Source organism: Panthera leo, chromosome C1, assembly GCF_018350215.1.
Source record: "Panthera leo isolate Ple1 chromosome C1, P.leo_Ple1_pat1.1, whole genome shotgun sequence".
NCBI lineage: Eukaryota > Metazoa > Chordata > Mammalia > Carnivora > Felidae > Panthera > Panthera leo.
The window spans coordinates 186,737,189-186,750,200 of NC_056686.1; the positions used below are offsets into that span (position 1 = coordinate 186,737,189).

The following is a 13,012-nucleotide window of genomic DNA, read 5'->3' on the forward strand; positions in this document are numbered from 1 at the left end:
AAATTATTAAATATCTTACATATATGAGAATCAAACTAAATGCCATTTAATGTTCAACCAGTTGGTCATCTACTTTTGGACATTTAAAATAAAGAAATACTTTGCATTTTGTAAATGAGCTGAATAATGTTCAGTTATGGCTCATTTGTTCCTGATCTTTGGGATTCTGTTGTTTTCTTCAGGTTTTCTCTTTGGCTTTCTGAGTGTTCTCATACCAAGTTAATATATGCAGAATGCTTACAACAATGCCTGGCATGTAGTAAATGCTCAATGAGGTATCATCATCATCATCACCATGGAAGTATTTTGAAAGGACTCAAAGAAATTCCATTGTGATTCCACTTTTCTGGAGCTTTAAAGCCTCCCCAATTTATCTGTGTGTCTTTTCTTTGAAGAAACACAGAGATAGGTATACTTAGAATGTGTGAATTATAAAAACAATAATTTTAACAGGAACCAGGATGCTCTGATTTAAGGATCTTTCCCCTTCTCAGGTGGCTTTTGTATCCCTCAGCTTGTGAGTCTGCACAACACACCATATCCTGCTCTGAAGTTTATGAGGCAGGCTTGGAGTTAGAAGAAAGACCTTTTCTTCTTGGGTTTGAGACCCACACATCTGAAGCTGTAAGCATTTTAGATCCCTTTGGTAGATGGGCCAAACAATACCATGAGATAAATTCTTTAAACATCATCTACTGTGTCACGTAAATTGCCTATTATTACTCACCAAAAGCCACAGTTTCCAAAGAAGTATTTCAGTAGTTCGGGGGTGTTAAAAAAGCTGTAGTAGACATGGCAATAACACTCAAACATTTATAATCTAATGAGGAAGACAATGAAGAGAAACAAGGAATGAGAGCATTTCACAGAAACACCCTATGCCAACCAATTATAGATATAGAAATGACATTAGGTAATTAGTGACACTAATTCAATAGTAAATATTGATTTGATGTTTGTAATAGACCAAAGATTGTTCTAGACACTAGAGATATAGCAATAAGCACAAAAGACAGAAGTCCCTACTTTCAATGGGGACATTCTTACAGGGTGAATAGAAAATAAAAATACATTCTTAAGGGTGAATAGAAAATAAAAATAGAGGGGCACCTGGGTGACTCAGTCAACTGAGCATCCCACTCTTGATTTTAGCTAAGGTCATGATACCAGGATCATGGGATGGAGCCCCGAGTTGGGCTTCTTGCTAAGCATGGAGCCTGCTTGGGCTTCTCTCTCTCTGTCTCTCTCTGTCTCTCTCTGTCTCTCTCTCTCTCTCTCCCCCTCTCCCCCACAGAAAGAAAGAAAGAAAAGAAAGAAAGAAAGAAAGAAAGAAAGAAAGAAAATAGTAGTATGTTTGGTTTAATAAGCAGTAGGTGCTGTGGAAAAGAAAAAAGCAGGGCAAAGGGACAGAGGATCACTAGGGTAGGTCTGGGGTGGGGAGGCTGCTATTTCATGGAGAAGGGTCATGGAAGCCTAGACTTCGTGTGTATGGTTTGAGTGGAGACCTGAAGGAAGCAAGGGAAGAAATGCACAGGCAATGGGATAAGAGGATTATAGGCAGAGACAAGGAAAATTGTAAGACCCAGGGAGGAAATGTGTTTGGAAGTGTCCAAGGAAAAGTTAGGAGGCGAATGTGTTAGAGCCAAGTGAGCAAGAATAGGAATATGAGGGCAAGGAGGTAATGGCTGGACAGGCCATTGTAAGTCTTTTGTATCTTATTCTGAGTGAGATGAGAGACCACTGGAGCAGAGACATGCCTTGACTTCAATCTAAGAAGGATCACAGTAGCTGGCTGTTCTGTGCATGACAGACTACAGGAAGGGAGAGAGGATGCAGCAAGAGACTAGCTAGAAGGTGTTTGCACTAATTCAGCCAAGATATGATGATAGCTTGGCCTGGGATGATAGCAGAGGCGATGGCTATCGCCATCGGGAGGGATTCTGGACATGTTATGAAGGTATAGCCAACAGATTTGCTGAATTGGATCAGGGTATGAGAAAAAGAGTTGAGAGGAGTTTAAAAGTATTTCTGCAAAGAAATTGTGAATTGAAGATAAGACTAATAATATAAATATAAGTGAACAACAGAGAAGTGGTCAAACTGACACTTTTCCTACTCTTATAAAGCAGAAATTATCAAGAAAACTATATAAAATAAAGATTTTATAACCACACCGTTGTTAGCAGTGAGCCTCATCCTAAGTAGATACTGTTCCTTGATAGTATTAAGCCATCATGATTAAGAAAACACACCACCATGATTTTATTTTTTTATTTAAAAAATTTTTTTAATGTTTATTTACTTTTTGAGAGAGAGAGACAGAGAGACAGAGTGTGAGTGGGGGAGGGGCAGAGAGAGAGAGGGAGACACAGAATCCGAAGCAGGTTCCAGGCTCTGAGCTGTCAGCACAGAGCCTCACTTGAGACTCGAACCCACAAGCTGTGAGATCATGACCTGAGCCAAAGTCAGACGCTTAACTGAGCCACCCAGGCACCCCATCACCACCATGATTTTAAAAATAAGCATCACAAGTTTTAGCAAGATCAAATTAAAGTAAGAATAAAATTGTATTAAAAATAAAATTAAAATATCTTAACAATTTCAGCTTTACCCATTTCCCTTAAAATCTAGTTTTGGTTCATGCTTTGTAATGCATGTGTGTGTATACATGTGTGTGCAGGAAGAGAAAATTAACATAATTCATAAATAAAAATTACACAAAATACAGCATTCTCAATTGATGGTAAGAAGTCACTGTTATAAATATGGAAGGTGCTGAAAACTCTAGCAGAAATAGAACATAAACAAAAGTTAAAGATACTAATCTTGGAGTGGGAGTTTAGTGGAATTCAAGGTAAAAGGGAGGGCAGAAGAAACTGATGGCTGGGATATTAATTCTAATTTGCAACCATGTGATGGTTTATATTTTCCAAGGGTTCCACACATAACATCTGATTCCATCCTCATGTCAACCCTGTGAAGTCAAGTCAGAAAAGGCATTATCTTTTTTTCATAAAGAGTGTGATACTCTCCTGAGCTCACTCAGATAAAAGTGATGAGGCCAGGATTCACATTAAGGCCTCTGGCTCCACAGTCAGTTCCCTGTTAAGACATTCAATAAATATATCTGACAAATTAAGTGCTTACTCTTGGCTGAGTGTTGTACTAGGTGGTGCAGCTGCATCCAAAAGAGAGGAAAAGTCACTCCCTCCATTCCCATGTAGCCTTCAGGCTGGGTGGGGGTAGGGACATCAAACAAATGCCTGTGAAACTGTTTACTACATTTACAAAGCAATGTGTTTGTAAAAATGAAATAATAAATTTAGCTCATAAAGACTCGGGGGGCAAAAAGTAAAGTTAGAGTATTAGTCATTAGAGCAAAGTAAGATTAGCAGATATAATAGGGCTCCTTTGGTGATTAAAGGTTCCCAGCTCAAACTGATGTTAAGAAGGAAAGTCACCAGCTAATAGTTCTGATAACTATGCGCTAGCAGGGTGTAGATGACATCACCAGGAATCCATGCCTCTCCATCCCCAACACTGTTTTTCTCTGCCTTAGTTTTATTCCCAGACATGCTCTCACCAGGTGTTGGTAATCTGGCCAGAGAAGCTCCTGGTGAAATCCTACAAGCTCAGCCTTCTTCTCACAGTGGAAAAGAAAGCACTTCTTTCTGGATGGCACCAGCAAAGTAGGGTTTTGTGCCTGTCTCTGAAGCAATCACTGTGGCTAGAGGGTACTGTCCTCTGGTCAGGCCTGGGGGACACGCCCAGTCGTGGGTAGCCATGGGGTCAGCATGGAAAAGCCACCGGAAAAGTCACCACCGGAAAAGCATGGACTGAGTGGGCAAAGGGATTTTTCCCCAGAGGAAAGTGGAGGTATTCCCACTAGAAAAGAAAATGGCTATCAGAAGGGCAAAATAGCAGAGGATCATTACAACAGGAAAGATTCCTGAGAGGAGTAATTTGTTCCAAAATTTGAAGGTAGTGTTTGGGTTTGGTTTTAATCTTATGGAATTCTGGGGAAGAGTTGGTGAAGGAGATTCATGACATACAAGCATACCCTGCAGAACATTGATTTGAATTTTTATACTTCACTTTTCCTTTCCTGTAAGTCTTAAGGACACTATTTATTCATGCAGGGATGTCCTGAACTGAGACTCATCTCCCTATCATGCCTTTTCTGGTCTCCACCCTTGTGAAGCTCGGGGGGGGGGGGGGGGGGGGGGGGGGGGGGGGGGGGTTCATATCCCTGAAGCTCCCAAAGAGAGCTTTTCAGACTCCTTCCCAGCCACTCACTGGCCTTTTGTGCTGACTTCTCCCTTTTAAGATTGCCTTTAGTGGGGAGCCTGGGTGGCTCAGTCGGTTAAGCAGCCGACGTCGGCTCAGGTCATGATCTCGCGGTCCGTGCCCCGCGTCGGGCTCTGTGCTGACAGCTCCGAGCCTGGAGCCTGTTTCAGATTCTGTGTCTCCCTCTCTCTGACCCTCCCCCGTTCATGCTTCATCTCTCTCTGTCTCAAAAATAAATAAAAATTAAAAAAAAAAAAAATGATTGCCTTTAGTGACCTAATAATAATTTGTTATTAAAGATGCAAGAGACAGTCCTCAAACTTCACCACTCCCACTCCCCTGGGCTCCCCAAGATTGGCTCTGTCCTCTTTTCAAGTTTGCATTTTCTCCTTTCCACAGAGGTTGGCAATTCTGCCTTTAAGAAATCCTCTCCACTCTATTATGTTCATCCCATACCCTTATCCCTGCCTTCCACTAATCACATCCACGGGCTCTGCTGACCCTCTGTGACACTTTGAATTTTGGAGAATGGTCACATGTTGCAAAGTCCTACTCTAGAAGGCAGAATACTCCATTTCCTGCTCCTCCAATGGCCTTTATCTCTCCAGGCCTCCTCTCCTGTAACTCTGAAGCAGAGATAAGATTCCCAGAGGGAAGCATTTGCAAAGTGCTCTGAGTGCTTTGATGAAATTGATTAGATAAATGGAAACATAGTTTTTTGCAACTGCTCTAGCCTGTAAGAAAAATAAGTTATGTAAATGCAGTGGCTTGCCATTTGACAAATGATGAAGGTCCTTTGTAATTTTTAATATTATTTCATGAGAATTTTTTCCCAGCAATAAAAAAATCAGAATGATTGATTTGAAATGTTTAAAAAATAAATACTGCTTGACATCTTTAAAGCAGTACTTTCATTATCAATGATTGAATTAATATTTTGTTTAATTTTTTCTAGCTTCTCTCCTGAAGGGTTTGAAACATGCCAATATTGTGCTCCTGCACGACATAATCCATACCAAAGAGACACTGACATTTGTTTTTGAATACATGGTGAGTTGCCCCAGCATTCTATAAAGCATGAGGGAAAAGCCTGGTGCTTGTACAATGAATCTGTTAATATTTTATGGCATGATAAAACTTTCATTACAATGTGGAAAGTGTCATGGAAATTTTCATTATTATGATTGCCAGAGCTTATTGTTCTTACACTCCTCCTTTAGTCCTGCTTCTTTACCCACTGTATTTGTTGTCTTCCCCCCTTACCAACAATAAAAAATAAGCACTTTGAGCTTGCCTCCTCAATAAAACTTTTGTACTTATTTTTTATCTATTTTTAATTACCATCTGAGCAGAATCCAACATTTTTTCATTGACAATAAAGACATGAATCACAAGGTCTTTAAAAATTGTATACAAGTTTACTAAAAATAACTCATTTTCATATTTTTGAAAGGAAAAACATTCAGATATTAGCTGAAATAAATCATAGGGCATGTATACTTGACTTGCCTCCAAGGAGAGTGAGAAATGCCCACTCCACTGCCTTCAGTGGCAGTCATTTAAAATGAGCATCTTTTTGTGATGAGAAACAAGCTTCCTTGTAAGAAGCCATTTAGAAAGACACCCTGTGTTTGACCTTAATAGTGAGGTCTCAGGAAACCTGGTTATGTATCTTTTGTACTTTAGTCTCAAAAATTCTGAACTTTATAATACCTCTGACCGCCAATCTATGGTCTACTTTAGGACACTGTTCAAGCTCCACTAATGTTACTCTCTCCACCATTTTGTGTAGCACACAGACCTGGCCCAGTACATGTCTCAGCACCCAGGAGGGCTTCATCCTCACAATGTCAGGGTGAGTACTTTGAGGGTCAGGATTCAGGAGAAGAATTTTGAAACAGACTGTCATCACAAAGCAAAGTCTCATGATACTAAGTAAGAAGATGCCTATCATTGATATTCTAGAGAAAAGTTTTTTTCAAGAGTTGCCCCTCAAGATATAGAGCAATGTCTAGCCATTTTCCAGGCAGCTTAACCTTGTTAGTCATTGCCATCATGCAAATGTGTCTTTAAAAATATACACCAATGAAAAAGAATTGCATTAAAAGGAAAGAAGTGAAGCTAAGACATTATAAAATAAATACCTTATTCGTGGCAGACTACTGTGGTCTGTGATAGTGTTGTACTTATATTTTCCCAATAGAATCAGCAAACAAATTACCTTTGTTAGGTCTAATTTAGTTATCTGTTTGCCTCTTATATCAGATCCTATTATAAATGGGACCAAATTCCATTTTCTAGTCATTGGAATAGAAATAATAATAAACTCTCAACTAGCTGTAATTCTATGTCTGTTATGAATTTTAGAAACCATTTTTATTTCATACTTTTCATGCCCTAAGGTTTTTATTGGCATTAATTAATTAATTAATTGGTCCTTGATATAACATATATGAAATTTGTATATGATGTATTCATATTCATTCATTTAACTAATATTTATATTCCTTCTTTCCTTCATTCATTCAAGAATGATTGAGTACTTCATATTATATTAAGTTTTGAGGTTCCAATAATGAATAAGTTGTGTTTCTTACTTTCAATAAGCTTAAAGCCCAGTAAGATATATGGACTTAAATAGGCAATAAGAAGCAAAGTGATAAGGGCGATGGCCATGTTAACTAGAAACGCTATGAGAATTCATAGTAAGGGGACCCATCCAGTCCTACAAGCAAAGGGGAAAAGAAGATTTGAGGACAAGGGGTTGAGGAGAGTGAAAACATTTTAAGATAGCCGGTGAGAATGAAAACCATTAAATTATCTTCATGATCATGGGATTTCCTTTTTAATGGCAGCGCTTAGCAATTCAAATAGAGGAATATAAAAAGTAGACTGTTCGAGTGATTCAGAGTTGGGGTTTTGCCAGACATATGAAAGAAAAAGACAGTTGGGCAAGAGAGTTGAGGAGACTGTCAAGAGAGAGGTTACAGTGATGGTCAGAGACTTCTAAAAGGAGCCTAATCTGAGGGAAGGAAGTGAAGATAGGCAGGTTGCTGATAGCTAGGGACAGAACAGAAGAGCCAAGGAACTAGAGATGTTGATTAGATAGAGGAAGGCTTAGAGAAAGAATAACTGTGAGAAAGATAGAATATTTTCAGGCTTGAGTGACTCTCATACCAGGCACTGTGCTAAATGATTAGAAGGATAAGAAGCCATGAAGAAGACATGAGTCCTGCCCTCAGGGGCCTTACAACCAAAAACAAGAGATAAGAAATATGCACCAATACTGTTACAGGACATTTGTGAATAATACCGAGTGAGAAATAAGGCCTCATGTAGATGTACAAAAAAAATAAAAGATATCTTCTCATTTTAAGAGCTTTTATTAAGGCAGACATTAAAAGATACATTGCATTTCAAGAGTCTGTAATAGGGGAAGATGTCACAGACGGAAGGAATGTTTTCAGCAAAGATACAGAACAGAGAAGTAGAGGATGTGTTCAGGAAAGAAGATCCCAGAGCCATGGACTGTTAGGGTTAAATGAACTACATTACTTTTCAGTCTTTGTGTTTTGACCCATTAGCGGGTTATGAAATCAATTTGGCAATCAGCAACCAGCATTTTAAAAAATGAAATAGAATAGATGAGAAAAGAATAGAAAATATTAGGGTATGTTACACCTAGTAAGAATACGTATTATTTTGTGCAACTTTTGTGCCCCTTGAAACCACGCTTATATCTATATATGAATGCAAGTACTGGATACACATGTATTTCTTATGGTAAGTTGCAGCAGGAAAAAAAAGCCTTAAAAACTCTGGGCTGCTCTAACTTTCTTAATTTGCAGAATTGGAATCCAAGGTTTGATAAGACAAATATTTTGCCTGAAGTTATAGAACCAGTTTTTGCCATTGCTAAAAATGATTCTTGGTTAAGATTCTTTTCCAGAGTACTGCATCTCTGGTCCTATTGGCCCGAAATAGAGAATATATTAGTAAAATGAGGATATGTAAGTCTGGAAAAATAGATTCGGTAGGTGGTTGAGAACCTTATTTTCTAAGATGTGGACTATATTTCTTAGACAGTAGAGTCATTCAAGGGGTTTGCATTGAGAGAGAATAACATGATCAGAAGGAAATTTATGTAACTGTGGTCTGTGGGATGGATTAAAGAGTAGGGGATTTCATTAGGAGTTCATTGATGTGGGCTGGCCCAGTGCTTCTCAAACTTCAATGAGCAGATGAATGACCTGGGCATCTGATTCAGGAAGTCTAGGGTAAAGGCCTTAGCCTCTGGGTTTCTAACATAATCTCCTTGATTGACCAGAAGAATTATAGCTCTATTAACAGAAATAGAAGTTGATTGAAGAGGAGGAGGAGGAGAATTCCTGTTTTAGACATAGTGAGCTTCTAGTTGAGGTAGAAATCCAAAGGAAAATGAGCAGCAAACAATTGGAGGGGAGATTGGTGCCCAAGAGGAAGATAGACGCTGGAGATGTAGACTTGAGGGCAATTGGAACATGTAGTTTGTAAAGACAAGAGAGTAGATAACCCAAAGAGCAAATACACAAAGATAAAAGAACTGATTATAGAACTTTTGCCTTTAGGGGTTGAAAGAGGAACAGGACAGCAAGAGACAAAAGAAAAGAAGCTTTTAGGAATGTAGAGGATCCAGAAAAATACACTCTCATGGAAATCAAAGGAAAAGACAATTTCAGGGAAGGCATGGTTGAGAGTGTCACTAATACCAGGAATACATTTGAAAACCATACTTGACTATTTTGTGGATTTGTGAGGGATACACTAATAGATAGAGGGGTTTATTAGGGGTATGTGGAAGCACAAAGGAAAAAGTTTTCCCATCAAAACAAGTGGGAGTAGGGATGAGTTCTCCATAGCCAGGGCAGCAGTGAAAATGCTCACTCTGGCCCAGGTGGCACAAGCCCAATGAAATTATCTTGTCCCCAAGAGCCTCACTGTGTTGGAAACAGGACGAACCCCTGGGGTATGGGAAGTCTCTCTGGAAAGAATCACCCGAGATCTGGCTTGGTGTTGACTGAGAAAACACCAAGGGATTGAGTTCTGTTAATGGTGCTTTGGTGGTGTGAAGGAAGAATCCAGGTTGCAAAGGATTCAAGAGTGAGTGAGTTGGTGAGGTTAGTCAGGGCAGACTGCAGTTTTGAGAAGTGTGGCTCTAAAATACCATATGTGTGGGGCGCCTGAGTGGCTCAGTCAGTTGGGCGCCTGACTTCGGCTCAGGTCATGATCTCACAGTTCATAAGTTGGAACCCCATGTCAGGCTCTGTGCTGGCAGCTTGGAGCCTGGAGCCTGCTTCGGATTCTGTGTCTCCCTCTCTCTCTGCCCCTTCTCGGCTCACACACACTCTCTCTCTCTCTCTCTCAAAAATAAATAAAATGTTAAAAAAATAAAAATAAATAAAATAAAATACCATACATAAATACTGCAGCGCTTTACCATTTACAAATGCTTGTGGACATTCATGTGGAGCCCGGGAGGAAAGGGATTGAAGAGCAAGAAGGTGAGGGCGGGTGTGACTAATTAGTGAGAGCAGTCTGTACTCCAACATGAAAGGCGTTTCAGGCTGGCCCACTAAGAAATTCTGTCTCTGACTCAGCCAGCTCCCTCTTCCTTTCCCTGTCAAGTTTTAATTTTCTTTTCGCCAGTTTCTCAGAATGGTGTAGTGGAGTTAGGCTGGTCTGAGTTTGAGTTTTGGCCCTGACAGTTTCTAGACATGTTTTTAAAGTATCTTTGAGCCCTATTTTTCTTATCTGTAAATCAAGGACAAGCGTTATCTCCCTCATGGATTACTTTGAGGATTATGAAAGGTGCTAGGCGTACAATAAATGTTGTTTTCCCCTTCCTCCCTTCTGTCTCTCTCCCCCAATTGTCTGTTGCTCCCACTTTCCTCAGTATTTTCACATTGAAAAGCACTAGGAAAACTCATAGAACCAGTGAACATAGGAGTGTCAGGAAATTTTTAACATTCTTAAATGGCTCATGAGCCTGATGTAGGACCTGCATAAAACTACACAGACACAGCTGTGCCATGGTGGGCAAACCCCCCAGGCCTCTTTGGTCAGATCGAGCTACCCCTCTGCTTGCCTCCAATGTCTCCTAGTCATTGCTAGGCCAGTAAACGTGCCAGCATCTCTGAAGTTCCCAGTTTCCAGGATGTGATGCAAAAAGTGTGATGGATTTACCTGCACAGCTCTGCATCTGCTATTGTGCCTCTGTCTCCAGGAATGCTGGGGCTGGGCTTTTCTTTTCTAAACTGCCAGAACATGTCCTCAGTTGGCATAGGTCTTTGTAAACACTAATGTTGGTGTTTCGATTCTCAGTTGCCAGTGGCACTGGAAAAGAGCAAAAGACATTGGAATCCTAAGCATTCTGTTTTTCCTTAAGCGTCTACATTGGTGGGAACCTAATAATGTCTTTGGTTTCTATGCCTTATAACCACATGCAACATTTAAAAATTTGGGCCCAGAATGTATTTTTCCCTCTTATTTCTTTAACTATTTATTCCTTAATCTCTTTCTTTTCTTTTCTTTTTTGGTCTATTGTTTTTTTGTTTTTGTTTTTTCCCTGTTTTTGGTCTTTCTTCCTTTTAGTCAAATGGCTGCAATATAGTTTGTTTTCAGCTTTGAACTTCAGACTTAAAAATAGGTTTAAAAGGTAATGGTCCCTTTATTTCCTAATTCCATCTAAAGATATATTTCCTAGTCTGGTCTCCTTGTGTTATGTTTTTAAAAGGGCTTCATATCAGAGAGCCTGGAAAACTTAAGCAGTTGTAAACCTTAGAATATCATTTCCAGGTCAACTTTGATCTTATATGCCAAGTTCATCAGTGGGAAAAAAAATTAAATCTTTCACATCTAAATCAATAACTAGTTCCGAAGGAAACTTCAAAGTTTCCCTTTAGATTTTTAAGGAAGGGTAATTCCTCCAGTATCAAAGAAATGAGATGTCAGGAAAAGGCAGAATCCCTTTGTTTAGGACATGGTCTACTTATTTGACTTTCCTTGTCTTTTTTTTCCCCTTTCTGAATGTAAAATTTTTTTTTTTTCCTCTCAAGAAACACTTTTACTATATTCTTTCAGATGACTGTTTTTGATTTAGAGGAGAAATCAACACATAGTGGCTCAAATCTCCTTAGATAAGGTGTTCATTCCTTCCAGCTTTTCATGTTTCAACTTTTGCGGGGCCTGGCATACATCCACCACCAACACGTTCTTCACAGGGACCTGAAACCTCAGAACTTACTCATCAGTCACCTGGGAGAGCTCAAACTGGCTGATTTTGGTAAGTCTCCCCTCAAGTGTCTTTCTGGGCTATGAACAATGATGCTTTTGTGTGCATGTGTTTAAAGCATTGACTAGGCCTGGCCTTTGAAAATCGGAGGCCCATGGAACGTGGTGCTTTGTGAGGATGTCAAACTACCATATAGGAAGTGTGAGGCAAGAAACAGGGCAAGCTTGGTAGCTTCTTAGGATTCCATCAAGTCCCAGTCTAATCAGATCCTAAAACTTGGGTACCTCTACTGCCCCATTGCCATTTTTTATAGGGAGACATTTGTAGAGAGAACTGTACCTAGTACGTTTTCCTACATCTGAATGGATATAAAAATTCAGAATAGATAAAGGTTATCCCATGATGACAGGATAAAGAGGTAAACCCCAGATTATAGGATGGACTCCTGTCGCAGTAGAGGCTTCAGGGCACTTGTTCTGGTCACCTATCTATAGAGCTGTGTTGCATGAGTACCTGAGGTTTTTATTCCTATCAAGGTGACAACAGATTTCCCTGGGGTATCATTTTAGTTCCATTTTAGTACCTGGGGTTCCATTTTAGTACTTATCACAGTTTATAACAATATATACACATGTATTTGTGTAATGATTTTGTCTACTCTGCTAGACTGTAAGCATCATGAAGACAACCTGAGTCCATTTTGCTCATCATCATATCCCTAAGGCCTGACACCACAGTAGGTGCTTCATAAATATTTGTTAAAAAAACTAGAGCTGAGGAACCACTCTTCTCTGTTTGGCGGATATCAGATGGTTGCACTATAGCTACAGTACTTTATTCTGACATATTAGTTTTCATCTGAGCATATAAGCATTTGGCAGATACTCATTTATGAATTCCCACAACAGAGAACTCATCTACTGAGGTTTTTTTCCCAGCTGCACATCATGTGATTCTGTGAGATAAGTAGCTGACCAACAAAAGTACTCTTATATTCCAGAGAACTTGAGAGTGATGTGTTCAAGGCCTTACCAAATTAATTAGTTTGGATTAGCAGTCCCCACCTTGTATGTACTAAACTGGGGATTCCTGGACTACAAAATGGAGGGCAACCTTATTAGTTGTGAACTGAGTTCTGTTGCTGTTACAGAGACCCCAAATTACAGAGGTGTAAACATGCTAGAAGCTTAACTTTCTCTCACATAACAGTCTGACCTAAGTAGTCAGAGCTTGTATGGTGGTTCCATGGTGTCTTGACCCATGTTCCTTCTGTCATGTGGCCCCACCATCCTTAAGGTATTGCCCCAACTACATATTTAAAGATGGCTGCCACCTCATTCTCATTATAGCCTAGAGGAAGAAGAAAAGGGAAGAAGGTGTGTTTAATTCCTCCAAAAGGGCATGGTCTGGAAGTTCACACATCACTTCTGTTTATATCATATAGGCAAGAATTTA

The 13,012-nt window shown here is 39.6% G+C and overlaps 1 protein-coding gene across 1 annotated transcript in view; it reads left to right on the forward strand.

The window, feature by feature from the left end:
- CDK15 (cyclin dependent kinase 15) overlaps positions 1 to 13,012 on the forward strand; it is an 82,929-nt gene that overhangs the window by 13,791 nt on the left and 56,126 nt on the right. The window contains exons 5-7 of the mRNA XM_042949749.1: positions 5,243 to 5,337; positions 6,080 to 6,142; positions 11,485 to 11,608. Coding sequence (XP_042805683.1) covers positions 5,243 to 5,337; positions 6,080 to 6,142; positions 11,485 to 11,608 — 282 coding nt within the window. The remainder of the gene's footprint in view (positions 1 to 5,242; positions 5,338 to 6,079; positions 6,143 to 11,484; positions 11,609 to 13,012) is intronic.